The sequence below is a fragment of the Sitophilus oryzae genome, unplaced genomic scaffold, assembly GCF_002938485.1.
Source record: "Sitophilus oryzae breed Bouriz unplaced genomic scaffold, Soryzae_2.0 scaffold_1440_pilon_pilon, whole genome shotgun sequence".
Lineage (NCBI taxonomy): Eukaryota > Metazoa > Arthropoda > Insecta > Coleoptera > Curculionidae > Sitophilus > Sitophilus oryzae.
Window position 1 is genome coordinate 6,458,225 of NW_022146105.1, and position 23,487 is coordinate 6,481,711.

The 23,487-nt window shown below is 33.7% G+C and overlaps 1 protein-coding gene across 2 annotated transcripts in view; it reads right to left on the reverse strand.

Annotated features, from left to right (window-relative positions):
* LOC115876924 (fatty acid synthase-like) overlaps positions 1–23,487 on the reverse strand; it is an 86,272-nt gene that overhangs the window by 29,199 nt on the left and 33,586 nt on the right. For both annotated transcript variants that reach the window (XM_030892972.1, XM_030892973.1), the window contains exons 13-18: positions 20,753–21,007; positions 18,415–18,644; positions 16,812–16,981; positions 14,386–14,719; positions 9,939–10,231; positions 961–1,091 (exon numbers count right to left, since the gene is read on the reverse strand). In XM_030892972.1, the coding sequence (XP_030748832.1) occupies positions 961–1,091; positions 9,939–10,231; positions 14,386–14,719; positions 16,812–16,981; positions 18,415–18,644; positions 20,753–21,007 (1,413 nt within the window). The remainder of the gene's footprint in view (positions 1–960; positions 1,092–9,938; positions 10,232–14,385; positions 14,720–16,811; positions 16,982–18,414; positions 18,645–20,752; positions 21,008–23,487) is intronic.

Below are 23,487 nucleotides of genomic sequence, written 5' to 3' on the forward strand. Positions count from 1 at the left end.
ATCTACCAGAATATAGGATGTAGAATGGTATGGGAGGGAAATCTAGTCAACGCGAATTTATATACCTATTGTGTCCCCCTTTCTTGAATCATCACTCATCATACAGTTTCAGAGGGCTTTTTTTTCAAAAGCTAGTATCTGAGACGGTTTTACAGGGGGTAGTTCTCCATTCCGAAATCAGTCGTATAAAATTTCAGAGCACAAATAGTTATCTTCTCGAAGCACTGAGTGATGGGATGCTCTGGTGTTTCCCCATTTTCTCCAGGTAATCTGCATTCGTCGTTGTTTCTTTAAGATAGCTTTAATATATTGAGGTATTTGTTGAGGAGACAGTGTTCTATTGAAAACCCCGTGGCAATCCGAAGATTGTTCTAAGTTAAATCAAGTAACAAGCCCTGGTGGGACAAGAAGCTGGCCAATCTTAGATCGGAGGTCCGACGACTCTTCAACAAAGCCAAACCCAGCGGCGAATGCCGGCTTTACACCGAGACGTTAACTGAGTATAATAAGGAGATTAGACGAGCAAAGTGGTCAGATCTTTTTGCGATGGCACCTGTCCCAGAGCCACCTCGTGATATTGAAAAATAACAACAAAAAGTAACAATAATTGAAAAAATTGCAAAATGTTTGTGGCAGGTTCATTTTGTTCTTAAAAATTAACCAAGGCATGTGCTGACATAAGTCAAAAACAAAATATTTAGGAGACATGGTTCTGACTGAAAAATAATGTTTTAGGAAAATTTGTTTATATAATATAAAATATATAACATGTACATGGTACTATTTAAAATGTTTTGCATTAGCACACTTAACCAGTTAAACCGGAAGTGATATTTAACTTATCGAGAATGTGTATTTTGACGAACGACTATATTATATCCAAATTTCGTATTTTAACGACAACCAGAAATAAAATATCACTTTGTATAGAACTTTCTATATTGTTGCGTGTTAACTTACTTTAGTAAACGGCCACTAAATTCGAAACCTTGTACGCATTCCTGTTCCCTCCTGTCTCTGGTAATTGTATCCACATTGATTCTTCCTGTAGCTGACATAACGTCTCGGAAGTTTAATGCAGCATAGTACACCTAAAAATAGAACATAGGCACAATGGAGGATAAAAATTATTTATGTATGTGTAATTATCATTAGCTATCGAGGCTCTCAATTGGAGCTTCATAAAATGTAATGTTTTATCAATTTTAAATAAATGATATAACATGCGAACGCGAGTTGTCTCTAGATATTATGTTACGACAAATTATTACAAGAAATCAAGAGAGGACTGTGTATAGCACGCAATTCCATAATCAAATACTCGATAAAATATGGAAAGATTCGGCCGTTTCAATCAGCAACAAAGTAAGACTACTAAGAGCCCTAATTTTTTCCAATGTCACTTATGCCTCGGAGACCTGGACGTTGAAGTTGTTAATGCGACGTAAAATCGATGCTTTTAAAATGTGGTGTTATAGACGGATGCTAGCGAACACCGTATACAGCCAATAACTCCTAAAAGATAGGTTTATGTTAGATATCTTTTAGGAGTTACTGATACAGCCGGCACCGACGAAATAACAACGTCGGTGCCGATACAGCTCATCGTACATACATTTCAATTATCGAACACGTGAATATCGAATCTAGACTGTCAACATCTATAAATCAATCTTATTTAAGATACTTTGGTCACAAATCCAGGACCATCAATGGCCTGGTAAAACTAATTGTGGAGAGAAAAGCAAGTACTGTTGGGTGGACCAAATAAAGACAATAGGCCACTGCTGCGCGAGGCTAGTACTGCTGCACAGAACAACATGAAGAGATACAATAAATGTGATTTTATAACGTCACGATATGTTCATAATGTTACGGCAGGTTCAGAAGACATTATGAATTATGCCCCTTTCACATACAAGATTTTATATGGTAGATAAAGCACAATAACGATTTTTTAACTCTTTGCGGCAAAATACTCCAAAAAAATCTAGCGATTGCCGATACAAAACGTAAACGAATAACTAAGCTAAACAAACGATTCCAAAGTCTACCGCGACATTTATTGAATAAACGTATTATTTCAGTATAGGAGCGCCTAGTAGCGTCAACCTGTAACGCGGGACATACAATAAACCGACGTAGCTTACCAAAAATGCATTAGATCAGGTGGGTCACATTTTAGTCCACCGTACATCTAGAGTTAAAACATTTGTGGTTCAAATTTTGTCCCTACATACCTCAAAGAGTGTCAAACATGCTATTTTTATCACCAAATTTCAAATCTTTGAACAAGAAGACTAAGGAAGGAGCATAATGCTATCCATGTATTCATGCATGGTGGGCGGAAAAGCCACCATAAAAGCTCTCTAGGGTGGGGATCCTTGACAGTTCTGTTTGACGATTCATTTGACACATTTGAATTTGATTTGAAATTTTGTGGATTTGTCAGTCTTTACGGAGCTTATTTTATGTTATTTATTATTTATTCTACCACTGATAGTTGTATAAAGGTAGTAAATCTAGATGGAAATTGTGGCAGAACTTAAATTAACAGTGACATTATCGCGATTTATCGAAAAGACGCCTAAAATAGTTGGTTGTGTAGCGTGCGGTAGATCTCGGCAAAAATTGAGTGAAATAATGGAACAACTTTTCGCTAGTAAGTGACTATATAATATACATACGTGTAGTAAACCGATCATTTATGAAATTCACTTAAATTAACTAAATTATATATTTTCTTGCATTTTAGCTTTTATTTACTACTTGTCAAAGATCAGATGTCAAAGAATTTTGATACGTTAATTTGATTTACCTGCTTCAGTAGCGTATCGAATGTTTGTGTTAATAAATACTTATTATAACTTATCTATTTTTATTACAATTATATATTTTTATAACAATTTTAATAACTACCAACATTTATTCACAACGTAAAATAAAATAACAAATTATTGAATCTACCCCACGTCTACCCTACATCATAGTTTTACATTTTTTAAATAAAATTGGAACGGCACTGATAAACCGGAATTTAAGTCGGCCATATTTGAGGCCCATCGCGGTGTACCTAAGATTTTTGATATGCCCCTTCCTTAATCTTCTTATTCAAAGTTTCAACTTAATTTTGGTTAAATGGAGATATACCGGGTGGGTCTCAAAAGTGGGATACCCCCTATAACTTTTTTATATTTTCAGATAAAAAAAACGAGATTTGGTATATTAATATATGACATAAATTAGGATTGATTGACGTATTCAATTGTTTTTGGTCACTTCCTGTTTCACTGGAAATAACTACAACTTTTAATTTTTAAATGACACCTTCGTTATTTTTTTAAATAATTCGATATAAGATGACACTCTGAATAGAATGACATAGGTATCAAATTTCAACTTGTGACATTTTCGCATATGGTTTATTTGAAATTGTAACATGCTGTTCATAACGACAATATGACTCGAAATACCAAGTGTGTGGCACCAAATTATTCGCAAAAAATGCTTTTTCCATATTTGCTAATGAGCCACCCTTCTTCCATTTGAAAAAAAATGAGTTTTGATTAAAAAACTATTAGGGCATCTTTTAAAGGGGCCACGACAAGACACGAAAAACATTAGATGATCAAATCTATTTTTCCAAGGCTCCTTGATTAAAAATTACTGTTTTAACACAACCACCACTCTAGAATGAAATTTAAAATACGATTTTTTTGTAAGCTAAAATGTCAAAAATTGACATATAATATGTTATTCTATTCATAATGTAATTTTCCATTGTCATTTAATAATCAACAGTTGTAGTCATTTCCGGTGAAACAGGAAGTGACCAAAAGCAATTGAATACGTCAATCAATCCTAATTTATGTCATATACAACATACCAAATCTCGTTTTTTATCTAAAAAAATAAAAAAAACATAGGGGTAAGCCACTTTTGAGACGCACCCGGCATACCGTATAATCGAAAAAAAAAAACGGCGTTATAAACGGCTCGGAATGACAATGATAATTTTGGCGAGGTCGATCTCTTGAAACAGAATATATTAGGTTACTGAATATTTGTTGTTAAATTGCGGAACTACATGGGAATATTTTAGTGTAAATGTAGTAAACCTTATTAACATTCAATGCGTTGAAACACCCGTCTTGTAGATGTCGCCGCTTATACCCATTTTATTAAATAAATCGTATGCGGATAAAAAATATCTTCGAATTAAGTAAATTTATTTCTACATTTATTCTTAATTTTTGCAAATAACGGCGGCAGCCTGTGGTTTAAAATTTCACCATACATCTTCTTAGTTATTATATTTTGTATGAATTAACTTGGTGCTAGGTAAGATTTATCCATGATATTTAAGATCAGCAAATCATTTATATAATTTTCTAGCCATTATAGCAAAGAGTTACAAGAGAGAGAGAGAGAGAAATACACGAGGAACTTAAACTATCGCCTTTTACTTCATCAAACCGACCCTCAAAATTTCCCCCTGTTACATCTTGGCGCCCAACGTGGGGCTGGCGAAGTATTATATAGATAATAGAAGAACTACTGACTACGTGTATTTATCTGAGATGAATAACGGTGCCACCCCAAGGACTCACAGCTATGACCTTCGTGGTAAGGGCCAGAGTCGACTTTTGGATCTACGAGGTCGACAATCTCTTTCGGATCCAATAACAACATCGCCCACAACGCCTCAGGGGCCCGTACCAACTACGACAGCCACGACGGTACCGAACACAAGTCCAACGATACAAGGTAGGATCTTTCCAAATTCTGTATTATCTGGACAGTTTATAAGAGGCAATAATAACGAAGGGAATCAGGGAGGCAACTTTATGTTTGTGCCGCCACCGCCGGCAGTTCATATGCCAACGGCAAATTTCATGCCACCGCCATTTTGTAATCCGACTACCTGTTCCATGCAGCAAGAAGATTTAAAAACGATAATTTCTAGTGTTATTAATGAAGTACATAAGTTAAATATAAATAATAATAATATCAATTCTAATCAGGGCCATTTTCAAAATATTTGTACTTTTAAACCAAACGCTGACGTTCCTATTTTTGATGATAAAGGGGATATACACCCTGTAGATTTTTTAAATCAAATAGAAACCATGTATAAGTCACAAAATGTTTCTGTAGATCAGTTTTTAGTAGATAGTATAACTAATTTATTCTTTAGAGGAAACGCAAAAATATGGATGAACGCTTTCTTATCAACTTTCACTAATTTTCAAGATTTTAAAAATCAATTCTTAGCTCAATATTGGAGTCAATCTCAGCAACTTAAGATTAGACTGAAATTAGATTCGGATATTTACCCTATAAATGGCAGCGCTACATTTACAGAATATTTTATTCCTATGTAGTTTTGGCTAAACATTTAGAACCTGCCTATCCGCCCCCGCAATTAATTCAAATTATTGCGCGACATTTTCCACCAAGTATTTCTTGTACTTTAATCGGCGCAGTTACATTTCAAGATGCCCTTCAGCGTCTTAGACAGGCCGAATATTATTTTAGTGCTAGTACAACGGATTCTTTTTCACATTCAACAAGATCGGAAAAAAATTATTTTTATAAACAAAATAATTCTAGACATGGATCACAATCACAACAGATGTCGGGACAAAATCAGACAAAAAACTTATCTAGTATGCAAACTGTGGATAATGTTGAATGTGAGGAAAATTCGGAAAACTAGATTGCTTTCCACAGACGAGCCCGGCTGTGGAAAACGTTTTAAAAGGGGCTTTAGTTTTAATAATAACGTTAGAGATGAATTACTTAAAGATGAGTGTAGCTTTAAGCACGAAATTGTTAATTATAGATCGCCGATTATCGAAACGCAATTGTATGGTTATTCTTTTCCCGCTTTAATTGACACTGGAAGTGAAATCTCCGCAGTCTCTGAAGACGTTTGGAACTCTTTTTCTGATAAAATTAAAAGTGACATTCCATCTTTTTCGTGTTCTGGTATAAGAGTTATAGGGGCGTTTAAATAAAATCAAAGAAAAATACAATTACAAACTTTAATTTGTTTTTCGTGTGAAAATAATATTTTTTACCAGGAATTTTTTGTCATACCCGATCTTGTTTATTCAATTATTTTAGGAATTGATTTTTTACGAAAATACAAAGTACGTATCGATTTAAATATAAATATAAATAAAATATTTTGTTCGGTAGGCGATGAAGAAATTGCTTTATCAGAAAAAATTTATTCTCACGAATATAATGGTAGAGAATCGTTAAATTTGCGCAGTTTATCAAAATACGAGAGTTTTGTTACAGCAAATGCAGTTGTGCAGTCAACTGATATACAGAATGTCACAAAAAATACAAATTTAAGTTTTAATGAGAAACATATGTTTAAAGAATTGATTAGCGAATATGAATCGATTTTTTCAAATATACCGGGTCGTGTAAAAAATTATAATCATCAAATTAAACTTCATAATACCGATCCATTTTTTATTAAATCATATCCGATACCCGTAGTTTATCGAGAAGCCGTCAATAAAACTGTCACGGAAATGGAAAATCTGGGTATAATTGAACGTGCTGCACTCCATACATATCACCCGTAAGAGTTGTAATCAAAAAAGATAATTCAGTTAGAATTTGTTTAGAGCGCGCAGACTTAATAAACAGATGGAAAAAAAAGATCACGAGTGTCCGAGGTCAATAGAGGATATTTTTAAGACATGTAAATTGAATTCTTCTTCAGAATTAAAATATTTTTCGCGTTTGGACACTACGAGCGGGTATTGGCAAATACCATTGACAGAGGATTCGAAACAGTATACGGGGTTTATGATTAATTCAAAAACGTATGTTTTTCGTGTGCTGCCTTTTGGGTTGTCAACGGCCGCTTCGTCGTTTATACGCATGATCAGTAAAATTTTCGGTCCGGAGTTTGACTCATTTTTAACCGGATATATTGATGACATGCTTATAATATCTGATTCGTTTGAGCAACATATTAAACATTTAAAAATGGTTTTCAAACGACTCCAGGAATTTGGGTTAACCCTTAATATAAGTAAATGTGATTTTTTTTGTGATCAACTTAATTTTCTGGGATATGTGATAAACAGTAATGGTATTAAACCAAATCCGTCTAGGGTAAAAGCTATTGTAGAATACACGCGACCACACAACGTTAAGCAACTTCAGCGCTTTCTAGGCTTATGCAATTTTGACAGATCCTTTTGTAAATCGTTTTCATCATTTTGTGAGCCTCTAACGAAATTATTGCGGAAAACTGTTCGATGGGAATGGAAAGAGCCACAAGAGAAAGCTTTTGAGAAGATAAAGGATTTATTAATAAATGCAGCAATGCTTTATCATCCGGTTTTGTCAGCCGAATGGCATGTCAACATAGATGCAAGCGAATATGGTTTAGGGGCACAACTTTACCAAGTGTTGGATGGTGAATCTCGTACGATAGCTTATGCGAGTCGATTATTGCTTCCAAGAGAAACGCGGTACCATAGTAATGAAAAGGAAGTTCTTGCGTGTGTATTTGCGTTAACTCGATGGCGTGTATATCTATTGGGTCGCCATTTTACGGTGCATACTGATAATAAAGCTTTAACGTATATTAACACTTGTCGACTACTCTCGCCGCGAATCGCGCGTTGGGTCCTAGCCTTACAGGAATTTGATTTTTCTATTGAGCATATTTCGGGAAAAGATAATATTGTAGCAGACGCGCTATCACGGGACAGTGCTAAAGCTCCCCCTTATCCGGAGAATAGATTATTCAAAATTTTATCAACTCTTAAATTACCCACGGAGTTTTTAAGAAAAATAAAAGCTATCGCAGTAGTGCAACGCGATGATAAAAAATTAAATGATATTATATCGGCACTATCATCTGATTTAAAACTACAAGAACGATTTGCACTCCACCAAGACGTATTATATTATCGACAAGCATCCGATGAACCGTATTTGGTTTGTGTTCCTAAAGTGATGCAGTCTGATTTTGTTGAAGCATATCACGAGATGTTGGGCCATTACGGTGTATATAAAACGTGGTCAGCTCTTCGCACCGAGGCTTGGTGGACGAATATGTATGCTACTATTAAAAAAATATTACGACACTGTGACGTCTGTCAAAAGACAAAGATATCGCGCATGCCTAAACCACCTATAAATCCTATTATTCCTGATGCTAAAGGTGACTTAGTAGCTTTAGATTTATATGGTCCCCTACCGCGAAGTCGTGCTGGTGCCAAATATGTTTTAGTAGTCTTGGACGTATTTACTAAATACATTGCGTTATATCCTTTAAAAAATGCAACCACTCGAGCTGCACTTAATCGTCTAATTTTAGATTATTTTCCTAAAAATGGCCGACCAAATCGTATTCTTTCAGACCATGGTTCTCAGTTCACTTCTAAACGATGGCGAGAAACTTTGGAATCTCTAGGTATAAAGGTTATTTTTAATTCGATTAGACACCCCCAAGCAAACTCTTCCGAAAGAGTAATGAGGGAACTAGGACGCTTGTGTCGCGTATATTGTGCGGGGCAACATACTCGTTGGGCACATGAATTAAAAAGATTTGCTGTCTTGATGAATTTTGTAGTTCACGAATCGACAGGTTTTACTCCGCACGAATTGCAGCACAACACCACCGTGCCTAAATTTCTTCCGTCATTTCTTTCAAATCCCATCGGGACACAGGATGTTAGTTCGGAGAGGAAAATGTGGCTTGCCAAAGAAACATTACAAAGTCGCGCAGCACGGAGAGCTATTAACTATCCAAGTCGACCATACCCGGTATTTAAAGAGGGAGATTTAGTTTTACTTCGATCTAATAATATATCCTCTGCTTTAGTGCAGAAACAAAAAATTTCTTTTGTTATTTGAAGGACCCTATCGAATAAAGAGTGCTGTAAGTTTTAATACGTATATGTTAGAGCACCCGGAATCGTTTACTGAACGCGGCTTATTCCACGTAAACCATCTTAAGGCATATCACCCGCCATAAATTGTGTGAGCTATATAGTTATAGCACATATATTGATACTATTTATTAAATTTATAAATTATGTGAACCTCGTGTGTTCTTCGACCTCTCAGTTCACAGGGAGGCAGATGAAACAGAATATATTAGGTTACTGAATATTTGTTGTTAAATTGCGGAACTACATGGGAATATTTTAGTGTAAATGTAGTAAACCTTATTAACATTCAATGCGTTCAAACACCTGTCTTGTAGATGTCGCCGCTCATACCCATTTTATTAAATAAATCTGGTATGCGGATAAAAAATATCTTCGATTTAAGTAAATTTATTTCTACATTTATTCTTAACTTTTGCAAATAACGGCGGCAGCCTGTGGTTTAAAATTTCACCATACATCTTATTAGTTATTATATTTTGTATGAATTAACTTGGTGCTAGGTAAGAATTATCCATAATATTTAAGATCAGCAAATCATTTATATAATTTTCTAGCCATTATAGCAAAGAGTTACAAAAGAGAGAGAGAAATACACGAGGAACTTAAACTATCGCCTTTTACTTCATCAAACCGACCCTCAAAATTTCCCCCTGTTACACTCTAAATGTCATTTACTAAAAATTAACACTAATTATAGAACGATTAAAAATGAGTAAAACTTTTATAGAAACACACTTCTATTTCCAAAAATAATTACTACACCATTTAACATTTTTTATAAAAATAAATTACAATCTTCTTAAGGCCAAAATTAAAAAGAATATAGACCGCGGAAATGACGTCGAATATAGACCGAGGAAATGAGGTCAATCCCTAGACCTCCCAACCAAAATTATCATCGACTGTCATTCCCCAGTCGTCTTCGACGCCGTTTTTTTTTTGATCGTATGGTACTTATTAACATTATAACTTAACAATATTTTTCTGTTTAGAAATACTTACAGCTACCCATGTCTCTTCGGGTTCCTTGCAAGTTGGATTTTCCAGTGAAAGTGGCCCTTCTATCCAAGTGAGCGACTTTAAATCACCTCGAATTAAGGAGTTCAAATAGTAATGCTCCCTCTGAATTATGTTGCTCTGATCAAAAAGCAAATGTCTATATGTGCCCCATTGTCCGTTCTTGTAGACGTTCAAAGCCAGTTGCTTTTTCAGTTGGGATTCATAAAATGGTAGATTTATGTCGAATTCGGGCACTTCCGTATCTGGTATAAATACTAATTTGGATCTTAGACCACCTGGAAAAAAGAACCATATTTTGTAGCTATCGATAAATTTTGTTTTTCTTTATACTCCAGTCACGATAAAAGTCTGCTAGTCTTTATACAGGGTGAGTCTATCTAAATAAAAAGTCTATCTAAATATAAAAGTCTTTATACAGAGTGAGTCTATCTAAATAAGTGCAAATGTTTTCAGGGTTGGTAGATCTTGATAAAAAAAACATATTTTCTCCACAAATAAGTACAAAATAACCGATATATAGTAAACGCTACGAATGTTTGGTGTCATCGGTAGCTACCATGTGAACTAATTTGTTCAAGGTCACATAAAACTTAATTCCAGTGCCGTGGTGTTTTAAGTTTAAGCGTTGCTTTAACTGTCAAAGTCTTGTCAAAACATATATTTGGTTATAAATATAAACTGGAATGCCCCATTGTTCGCACTGCAAGCACACCAATGGACTGACGCACAAACACGAATCAATCAAAGAAACGCGATATAGTATCGTCTTTGTCAATCACGCTTACATTTTAGAATAAGTAGGAGGAGCGCAGGCAGATGATTAGACCGGGCCTTTAAAAACCTACGTCTGCGGTAAAAATTTACGTTTTTAATGTAAAAATGATAGCGCGCGTGTCGATTCTAACTTTATCAAGCGATGAATCACTCCCAAACATTCGTGGCGTTTACTATATTTTACTTTGAAAATTTCAAAAAAAATGATATTTTGCTTAAATTTTAAGAACCGCTATATCTCTTCTGGGTTTTCTTTCTTGTAAATAATAATCTACTACCAATGTTGCCATATTATAAAGTTATTATCTTTATTAACTAAAAATTTCCAAATTTTTTTTCAAAAAATTCCATTTTTTGTTGCACTTAAGTAAATAAATAATAAATAAATAAATAACGCTTTATTGTACAAAAAGCCAAAATAGCTTCAACGACAAGGCATTTAAAAAACAAACAAAAGCACAAAAAATATACAAACAATAAAAGATCTAACCAAGCATAATACAATTCAAAAAAAAATACGCCATTAAAATTACAAATAGAACATACATGGATATTGCAACACAAAAAAAACGTATCAATAAAAATTTTACAATTGGATAATTGTAAATGGTTATAATAATTTAAGTGTGTTATTATAAAATATTAAATACTAGATTTTTAACCAGTGTTTGAGATGCTCAAAATTTTAAAATTCAAAATTGTTCAAGATTAAATATCAACAAAAAGTCGTTTACCGCATATACGGCTCTCTCCAGTAAGGATGATTTCAGAGCTTTGCTTATTGAAGAATCACCCTGTATATGAAACGTGGGACACGAATACGAAGATATTATATTTTCCTCTATAATTTATTTATCCATCCAAGAAAACGTTTATAGACGACGATTCAATCTTTTTGTATGAACAAAAGATATTCTAGAATATGTTATAGAATTCAAAATTAATCTGCATCTCTACCAAGTTTAAAAAAGTCATTTTATAGATCAGAATAGAATTAAATAAAATTTTATTTAACCCTTAATTGCTGACATGGAGTCTGAGAGACTCCAATTTGCTTGAAGTATTCAAAGATGTGTCAGAATTATCGTACAGGGTGAGTCAACGATAGAGCAAAGTACATTATCTCATTTGTTTCGAGGCTTATAAAAATATTAAATACAAAAGTTATAGGGAAGGTTAGGATAAAGTTGATTTTATTTAACCCTTAATTGTTGACATGGAGTCTGAGAGACTTCAATTTGCTTGAAGTGGTCAAAGAAGTGTCAGAATTATCGTACAGGGTGAGTCAACGATAGAGCAAAGTCCATTATCTCATTTGTTTCGAAGTTTACAAAAAAAATATTAAATATAAAACTTATAGGGAAGATTAAGATACACATTTTAAAATTATTATAGAGTATACAGGGTGGCGCCTCTCATACGCCGCGGAGGCTCGAAGGAGAACGACAGTTTGTATTAAAATGAACTTTGTGAGCATATGTAGGTTAATTCAGAGCACTTTTTAAAAATATAGAGAGTTCTACAAGGTGTCCCCAAAAAAAGTTACATATCAAAGTTGTGTTTTTTGTAATGAAACACCCTATATATTAATTGATTTTCGGATTCTGGGAGAAAAATAAAGGTGAGTTTTATAAGGGAAGTATATGACTAAAATGTAAGGTTTCTGACATATTTAACATTTTCTAGAAATAAAGAACAATTTTTAAATTACAATAAAAGCCACCTAAATTGGAATTTACTCGATATAGCCTAATATGTAGTTAAATTAACTATTGTACTTTAAATCATATTAAAACTTGATTCAAAAAGTTATACAGGGTGAGACAAAATTAATATTGAACATTGGTCACCTTTAAAAGCATGTTACTCTTTTATTTTAAATGGGGCACCCAGTATATTATTCCGATATTCAATGGATAATTCATGTCTCTTCAAAATATTATTAACGTTGCCTACCCCTCAAACAAAGATTTTTCTAGATATTTTCATTTACATGATTTGATCTGAGTAGATTTTTATTATTTTGATAAAATCTAGGTGGCTGTGATATGTCTGACGTTACTTCAACATAGCTGTCTAATTAGTCCAACTTTAACAACTAGTTATAATTTTGTGTCAGTTAAAACAAAAAAAAAAATCTCAGAAATTTGCCGAAAATGCAAACTTATCCTACATCAGAAAGAATTGATATGATTCTATTAGTTGGGGAATGCAGTGTGCATTCACCAATTAATAGAATACTTAAATGCTCCTGATTTTACCTAGTCTTGATTTTATGGGGATATGTTAAAGACAGTGTTTAAAAAACTCGACCTACTATTGTCGACAACATGAGAGAAATTATTGAAGCTGCTTTTCGAGGTAGAATTCCACATAATGCCTTTTAAAATAAAAAGATCCTTTTGAAAAGACAATCATTTTATGCAGTTAGCAGAAAGGAAAGCATTTTGAGCATTTTATTTCATCTAGCTAATTTTTGTCACTTAATTATAGGTTTATATCTAGTTTTAATTGTGTAATAATTAAAATATGTTTTGAACGTGTATTTTTTTATTACCGATGAATATTTTACTCTAAAGCCTTCAATTTTTGTTAAATTAACAAAAGGTATATCCACAGCCACCTAGATTATATCAAATAATATCGATCTACTGATGCAAAATCATAAAAATGAAAATATCTAGGAAAATCTTTGTCTGAGAGGTAAGCAACCTTAATAATATTTTGAAGATATATAAATTCCCCATTGAACACCGAAATAATATACTGGGTATTCTATTTAAAATAAAGGAGTAACTTGCTTTTAAAAGTGACTAATGTTCCATATTAATTTTGTCTCACCCTGTATAACTTTTCGGGTCAAATTTCAATTTTGTTTAACATACAATGGTTACTGTAATTAAATATCAGGCTATACAAAGTCAACTAAAATTTAGGTAACTATTTGAAATTTAAAATTTATTCTACATTTTCACAAAATGTGATATATGTCAAAATTCTTAGATTTTAGGTATATGCTTCTTTAATAAAACCCACCTTTATTTTTTCCTAGAATCCGAAAATCAATTAATATATAGGGTGTTCCATTACAAAAAACACAACTTTAATGTGTAACTTTTTTTGGGAACACCCTGTATAATTCTATATATTTTTATAAGATGCTTCCAGTTAACCTACATACGCTGACAAAATTTCATTTCGATATAAACTACCGTTCTCCTTGGAGCTTCCGCGGCGTATGAGAGGCGCCACCCTGTAGAGAGTGCGGTTCTTTGATGTCTCAAAAGAACCGGGAATTCCCGGTACTTTCGGTACCGGGATTTCCCGGTTCTGAACCCTAATAGTAACGATCACTCAAAAACAGCTAAACAAGCTCACTAATGACAGAACTACTCTACGTAGCCCATAATGAAAACTTGCAAAGATAATAGAGTAAGGCGATAGGTCAAATTTTATTTCATACACTGTTGACTGGCATGAAAAAGACCCTAATACCAAAGATTATAAGAGTGATGACTAGTGATGACATGAAGTGAAGAAATTTGCTGTTCTTTTTTTAACGTTCTCTAGACGTTTTTTAAAATATCGTCTAATCTAAGTTGCAGTAACAATGCATTTATAATTTTATGGATACTTGTAGAATATTAACAATTACCTGGTTCCCTACGGATGCAGTTGAATAATCCCATAATACCACTTGCCGTCTCTCCTAAACTATACAACAGAACGTTTCCATCCTTTTCTTTCTCCAATACACTTCGCACTTTCGGCAACCATGAAAATTCCGTATCTGAGGATGAGATCTTTATAACGACCGGTGGTTTGAACTCGGTTACTTTTCTAAGGAACACTAATTTTTCTTGTTCGGTACTGAAGACGGTTATCAAAGTAGTTTCGTCGGATTTGCAAGATGACGGATCGAAATCTAAAGATTCTCGCGATAGGATGAATCCTGATTCTTGAATTGATCCCAAAGCTACATTTAACACCTGAAAATGAAGTGAAATGTCCGTCGTAACTTATTTTTGTTTATTGGTATAAAAACAACTAAAGATAATTTTGATTTCTAAGTTGAAGCTTATTCTATTATTGCTAATGTCCAATGGAGAAACAGACGGTACAAGCATTGCAAAACATTTATCCAAGGATATTGTTATATGTACATATTTGTCGCCACTGCAAGAAAATCTACAAAATTAAATAGTTATGAACAAGAAAGAAATCCCTCACTATTTCTTAAATGTATAAAAAAGAAGGAAAACAAAAAACCAGGAAGCAAAGGTTGATGATGGCTGAGCCATTTAATATTTTTCTTCTTTTTTATACATTTCCCTCACTATTTCTTGCTTGTTCATATTGGTACCACGGCTAAGGGTATTGCGGCGTGTTGCTGTCGGCTACCTCCGCGGCTATTCTGGACGAAGCCCGCAATCCTGGGCGACTCTGGTTCTTGGCTGCAAATTGGGGCTTTAGGCTCCCGTTTGCTTCTTTTATTCCCATCATTTATTTTCGCTGCTGCATCAATTTTTTTTCCATCTCCTGGGTTGCACACGGTGCCTCGTTGCTTCGTTTGCTTCCTGGTCTTTTGTGTTTTGAGATCGATTTCATCGCTTCCTGATTCCTTACCGTACTGATGAAGCCTGAAGGCAGTTACATCAGTGTACACTAGTGTAGGTTTGGTTGTGTGAGTGTGTGAATGTGCGTGTCTGCACTGGTATACACTGGTCTATACGGTTACGAGTTGTTGAGGGATGAGCCATTTAATCTTTTTCTTCTTTTACATAGTTATTTTTTGTAAACACTGCTGCGTTATTTTTTTAATTTGCATCTGTAGATGCTAGTGATGTTATGACAATCGCTTCTTTGATTTTAAAGAGCATAACATAAATAAACATAACTTACCTAAAAATTAAAAATAATCGTACAGAGAGTTTGAGGCTTTTTGGTTTTACCTTATTAGTAATTGTTATCAGGTAGTCATTGTTAATTTTGAGGTTTAACTTCATATAATGTCATTTTAACAGAACGTCAACGGTTTTTGCAGACGTATCTGTTTAAAAAAACTAAAATATTCTCGAATAGTTGAATTTAAATATTTTAAATAGTTTTTTTCTTTATTCTTTGTATTTTTTTTGCTTCCGGCGACGGAAAGAGATAAACTTTTCGAACTTAACGAACAAAAAAGCATTTTTTTGTTCGTTATCGTTAGGCAAATTTACTGTTTATCTGTAAACCTAATTGCTAATAAGTGGTTTCCGTTGGATTAACGCAGCAGTGTTTACAAAAAATAACTATTTTATTTTGTAGATTTTCTTTCAGTGACGAAATACCCATATAGGATTTTTTTGGAGAGATGAATCCGCCACATAGGTATATTTAATATACAGGGTGTGTCCCAGAAATAAGTGCAAGTATTTTAAGGGCTGGTAGATCTCGATAAAAGAAACATATTTTCTCTTTATTGCTTTTCAAATATGTCCAAACTAACGAAGTTCTTATTTTACTTTGATATTTTCCAAAAAAAAAAATGTTTTACTAAAGATTTTTTACTAAAATTTTGAGAACCACTGGAACGTCTCTGGATTTTCTTTCTTCTAAATTTAATCTAATACCTATGTTGCCATATTATCAAGAAATTATGTTTTTTAACTAAAAACTAAACAAATTACCAAAAAAAAATTAAAAAAAATTCGGATTTTAATTTTTTTTTTCGTGAAAAAAACCTCATAGGCGTGTTTCTGGGGTTGAACCCAGTTACCATTTAGTTATACCAGTTAAAATACTTGCACTTATTTCTGGGACACCCTGTATAATAATTAGGTATATATGTTACTGTAAATATCCGAAATGCGGTAAGACCTAGGATAAGCGCGGTAAAACCTAGGATAAGCGCGCTAAACGTAGGATTTACCAATGAATTAACACCCTCCAAATAATCACGCTAACCAACTCGAAATGCGGTAAAACCTAGGTAAAACGCGTTTTACCGCATTTCGGACATTTACAGTGACATATATAATACTTAGGTAAATATAATAGGGGTAATTTTAATATTTTTAAATTATAGTAGAAATGACTTACTGTGTGCCGTTCTAAAAGTTTCGAGCCTATAACTAAATGACAGTCGACTTCTGTAAGCAGCTTTTTGTCTTCCACAGTGACATTTCTAACTTCAATTTCAGTTTTACTTAATACAGTGATATTTGGTTGAATTAATGGTTGATCAGCCAGAACATCAAAAGCAATATCACCTAAAATGTTTGACAAAAAATATAAATATTTAGTACCTATAGGTTAAATTTACAAGAATTTATACACGCAAAAAGAGAGAAGGATTAACTTATAGAATTGGACAATGGTACTTTAAATAAAGTAATATTTTATATAGACTCAGATGCAAAAAAACGCAACGGAGAACACTGTACAACAATTTCGTTTGTAAATTTTCCTAAGATATAATGTTACGGCGAGGGGTGTCTCACTATTGGAATTACATGTACATTTTCTTGGCAGTCGCTGGCAGTCATTGGCAATCTTATGGCAGTCGCCTATAATAATTACATGGCAGTCATAGGCAGTCTTCTTCATAGTCACTGGCAGTCACTTAGCAGTGGAAGGATATTTTGGCAGTACGTGTACATTTTTTACCCGAGTGAGACACCCCTCGTGTTACGGTCAGTACCATGACTCCTTTTTGTTTTTTGATTCATGTCAATACATATGCTTTGATTAATTTTTAAGAACGAAATGAACTGATCACGATCAATTTGTAATTTTTTCAATTATCATTACTTTTTGATGTAATTTTTTAATATGACGAGATGGTCTTCGTGACTATTTTCGTAACGTCATATTACGCTACATTGGCGTTACTCTAAACTAAATTAAAAAAAACGTTAAAGACTAAATACACAGTTCTGGTTTTAATAATCAGTAATAACGATAACAGGACCAACGATATTAAAGAGTAATATCTGTAATAGGTACTCAAGTATTCAACAAAAAAAAGTAAAAAATACCCTAATATTTTGTATTGCCTCCTTTGGATGCTAAAACTTCCTGTATATGTCCATTCATACTGTTATTGAGGCTGCATATATCATATTGCGTTATGTTTTCCCATTCTTCTATAATAAGGACCAAGCCAAGTTTATTAAAATAATCTGGTACCCGTTTCGCGATCTCTAACCCTCCTACCAAGAATTTCCCAAACGCCGAACATGATGGGTAGTTCATAGTAGTATATAGTTCACAATAATCACCAAAGCCGCCTTGTCATATTAAAAAATAACTTCAGAAAGAAATGACAACTGAAAAAATTGCAAATTGTTGGTGGTAAGTTCTTTTCGCTATTAAAAACCAACGATGGCATTTATTGACATGATCCAAAAAACAAAATGCTCAGTAGACATGGTTCTGACCGTAAAATTATATTTTAGAAAAATTTACACACGAAATTATTGCACAGGGTTTTTTAAAGTTAAGGTAAAAAAACAACCCCTCGATTAACCCTGAATAATATGCCAAATACTAAAGTTTTTAAAAAAACGGAGTTTACAAATTTTATTATGACATATAATTATATACAACTTTCAATAAAAAATTCTCCGTTGCGTTTTTTTGCATCTGAGTATAATTAAGTTGAGAATATTTATATCTTGTTGAGTAAATCAATTTCAATTACCAAGTATGAGATTTTCTTCCGGAGTTGCTTCATCAACCAATTCGGCTACTTTAATGTGTATACTGTAGGCGTTCTCCAGGATAAGTTGCATGTTGACTCGAAGAGCTTGTTCCAACTTGAGATCAGCAATGTTTGGTATGAACACGTGTTTTTCTAGAACTGGACTACCTAGGTACTTTCTTCTGGCTATGGAACTTGCGATGAGACCACGGATTTCAATACCACCCGATCTAAATTCATGTGTGTAATAGTATTAATTTATATGGTTTTTATACGAAAATTAGAGCAAATTAAACTTTCAAATACATGCATTTTAATTAAATTATTTTATTTATTTAAGGATGAAATGGCGTTCGCAGGTTTAGGACTATGAATTTAACAACTTTTATTTTTTAAAAATTGCCGACGTTTCGACGTGTATTTTCGTCTTTATCAAGGCCATTTTATTTTTAGTTTTATTTATTTACTTTTATTCTGCTTAGCTTGATTTTCATATGTCCGTTATCCGTTGATACGATGGTCCGATGGCGCTCTGATTGGTCATAGCGTTTTCGCGCCACTTTTCATCCGTAAATTTTTTACTCCAGCCCGTCAACGAAGAAAGATTGTACGATAACGGACGTTTTGACATTTTTTTGACAAATTTAATGTAACCTTAATGAAAATATAATAATACAAGAACTAGCACCGTCGGGAAAACGAGAATTTTAAGAAAGCTGGTTTTTTAATAAATCTTTTATTATGCTCTCCTGACCAAAGTGTGGGCCGTCTGGCTGCTGGTAGACTACTGCGGTTCACTCATGGTTCACTACTGCGCATCATATCTGTACAGGGTATCCTATGTTCGTGTTTTATGGGATTTCTCGTTTATGAGTAGAGACACAATAATGCGATTTTCACGTTACTTTGCTACTTTTTTATGAATCTAAATATGCTACACATAGGTTTGTCCTAGCCTCCTTAGTTCCTGAAATACAGGGCGAATTTGTGATGTGCAGTAGTGTACATATACATTGAATACAAGTATGATGCGCAGTAGTGAACGCAACGTTTACCGGCAAAAATATGTTAATTAGATCCAGCGTTGTTAAAATTCTCTCTCGAAAACGTTGCTAGCTCTTAAACTATAAGTAAAACAGCGAAATCGTTATGGAAATGAAAATATAAAATGACACCAATCACAAGAAAATCGTATATCTGATGAATGAAAATGCAGTAAATTAAAAAGCTGCGTAATTTTCTAACCAATCGAAATCCTTAAATTCAACCAACAAAATTAATATCGTATCGTCGGACAACGGATGCAGGAAAATCAAGCTTAATTTCTTTAGGCATTGATCTGTTATACAGGGTCGTCCGAACTGTATTCGGGAAACTTCGGCATCATATTCGGCCGATAATGTAAAAAGTTCGTATAAATGTGTGTCCTAAAATGCTTTATTTCAGAGATACAGGGTGTAGAAGTTTCATTTTTATTTCGATTTTTTCAAAATAATTGGACACCAAACTAATATTTCGATGAAACTTGATGCCTGGGAGTTATTTGAGACGGGAAATTTGATTTCGATGTTAATGTGACTCCGGCTTGTGGGGGGCGCCACCTGAATATTTTTTAACTAGTTTGAAGAGTATTAACTTTTCGTCCCTACCTGTATTAAACTGCCGAGTACAAAAATACACGTTTTCGCCATTTAAAAATTGAACATTGAATTATTAGACTGAAATCATAAATTTGAAGTGTTTTGTGTCAAAGGTGCAATAGATAGGTACTGTTTCATCATATGTTTTTCTAGAAAAAATTATGATTAATTTAAAAAAATAAAAAGCCCGCAAATTTATAATTTTAGTCAAATAATCTCTAGTTAAAATGTAGTTGACATGTTTATTTTTGTCAGTAATGACATGTATTAATAATTTACATTTCAAAAATCTTGAGAGTTATAATAGTATACCGAGAGCGGTTAGTAGTAGCGACCAAGAGACCTTTTTAACGTAAAAAAAAGGCGGAAATGTATATTTTTTCAGTCGGTATTTTTATACAGGTACAGACGAAAAGTTATTACTCTTTAAACCAGTTAAAAATATGTAGGTGGCGCCCTCTATAAGTCGGAGTCATATTGACATCGCGTATGAAATTTTTAATTTAAAAAACACCCAGAGACCAATTTTCAACCAAATATCGATTTCGGAAAAAAATCGAAATAAAAATGACACTTCTACACCCTGTATCTCCGAAACTAAACATTTTAGGATATGCATTAATACGAACCTTTTTTACTTATTTTTATCTGCCGAAGTTTCCGGAATACAGTTCGAGAGACCTTGTATATCTACGTACGCTATTATGCCACTTTCCTTGGATGCGTAAACTGGAACATTCGGTGTATCCCCAAACGTGTTACTATATTCAATATGTTTCTTCGCATCGATAGTCAATCTCGCAATGGTAGTGGGAACGTAGAGTAACCGCGTGTCTTCTTGTAGAATCTTCATCTGAAGCATATTGTCCATGAATGCCACCCAGTTTCCATCCCAACTGATTGTGGCTACTTGACCGCTGATATCGCAAGACTGGATGCCTTTGAACTTTCCGCTGCAATCAAAATAACCAATATTATTCAATCAAACTATCAGCCGAACAAAAGAATACGAAGTTCCACCAGCTATAGCCTTTGTACTCGTAGACTTTGAGATGGCTTTTGATATATCCTAAGGCAATAATAGAAGCCCTAGCGAAACAAGACGTTGATAAGTCTTATATAGAAACTCTCGCCAATATATATAAAGAAACCAAAGCAAGAGTACCTAATGATATCTAAAACAACATCAGAGTTCCCAACCGGCAAAAGAGTATGACACTTTGGTTTCCCCAAAGCTGTTTACAGCAACACTAGAAGAAATCTTCCGTCAACTAGACTGGACCAACAAAGTATTAAAATAGATGGAGAATATCTTAACCATCTAAGATTTGCTGCTGACAGTCCTAGTTTTAATTTCTAATAGTCCTGAAGAACTACAAACACAAATTAACGAACTAAATACAGCCAGCAATAAAGTAGGTCTCACAATGAGTTTAGCAAAAACTGAAGTAATACACACCGAACTAGTAGACAAAAAATACATTCTAACTAGTAATACAAAACTGGAAATAGTAGAAGAATACATACCGGGTGTTGCATCGTCGAGCGGGACATAAGAAATCCCATATAAATTTTAATGGGGTCAATTATTGGCTTCCCTAATTATTTTAGAGAATAATTCTATTTAAGTTTATTGAAGAGCACTAAAACCCACATTCAAAAGAATAACTTTAGATCTTTTTGATTAGCTTACGAGTTGATTAGTTTACCAGTTATCGCCGATTTCTTTTTAAATATTTCTCCTTTCTTATGGCCCTGTATTTGCTTATGAGCACCAGTCAAGGTAAAAGATAACTGTCAAATGAAGTTGTCATTTCAGAAATTTATCTATTTAGTGCTTTATTATTATTATTAAAAAGTCATACCTACATCGAAAATATTATACATGAATTACACTACCGAAGAAAAAGCATTGGTGATTAAATGGTATTATCAAGGAAATAGTTATCAAAAGGTGTCGGACATGTTTGCTGCTCTGTATCCGAATAGACCGATACCTGGAAAATCTACAATCGCAAGGAATATCCAGAGATTTGAGACCAAAGGTACCCTAATAAATAACTGCAGCTGTGAAGCAAGGCAGGAACAAAGAGAAGATGCAAGAAATGATACCGACTTGGAAGTTTTATTGTGCGTGGAAGAGAACGATGGAAAGATCAGCACAAGGAAACTTGAGGATGAAATAGGAATAGATCACACTACAGCGTTTCGAATTTTGAAATGACATAAATACTATTCCTTCAAATATGAAAAGCACCAAGAGCTACGAGATGGGGACGAAATACGCCGGCAGGCGGTTTGTTTTGATATGATGGAAAGAGCAAACACGGATAAGGAATTTTTAAAAAACATATGTTTCACTGACGAATGCACGTTTACCTTAAATAATGAACCCAATGTTCAAAATTATCGATATTGGAACAAATAAAACCAACACAGGTTTGTCGAAACAAGGACGCAATATCCACAGAAAGTAAATGTTTGGGCAGGGATATTCGGACACAATATTATCGGGCCATTATTTCTTGCGCGAAATTTAAATGCAGAATATTATTTGGAAGTACTCGAAAATCATATTTTACCTGCTTTACATGATGCCGCTAGGGAAAATCAGGCAGTTTGGTACCAAATGGATGGCTGCCCGGCACATAGTACCCTGGCTGTTCGGGAATATTTAGACAATAGTTTTAACGGAAACGTTATTGGCCTAAATCATATAGTAAATTGGCCAGCAAGGTCTCCTGATATTTCGCCAAATGATTTCTTTCTCTGGGGCCATTTAAAAAACAGGATATACAAGGATAAAAAATACCCAAATCTAGACGAGTTAAAAAATGCTATTTCTGCCGAATGCAATAAAATTTCAGTTTACCAACTAGCGAATGTAAGAAGAGAATTTTATGATCGCCTGGGTTATTGTCTAGCAGTCGATGGAGGAATATTTGAACATCTTCTTAAATCCTAAAGTTCTAACAATTTAATAGTACGTAAATTAATAAGTTTATGAATATTGTAATAATACTATAATTAACCTTGTAATTGATTACTTTATTTTACTTTAATTCATATTAATTTGTATTTATAAATACATCTTTAAGATTTCCGATGTAGGAATGAGTTTTCAATAATAACAAAGCACTAAATAGGTAAATTTCTGAAATGACAACTTCATTTGACAGTTATCTTTTACCTTGACTGGTGCTCATAAGTAAATACAGGGCCATAAGAAAGGAGAAATATTTAAAAAGAAATCGGCGATAACTCGTAAACGAGCTAATCAAAAATATCTAAAGTTATTCTTTTGAATGTGGGTTTTAGTGCTCTTCAATAAACCTAAATAGAATTATTCTCTAAAATAATTAGAGAAGCCAATAATTGACCCCATTAAAATTTACATGGGATTTCCTATGTCCCGTCCCACGATGCAACACCC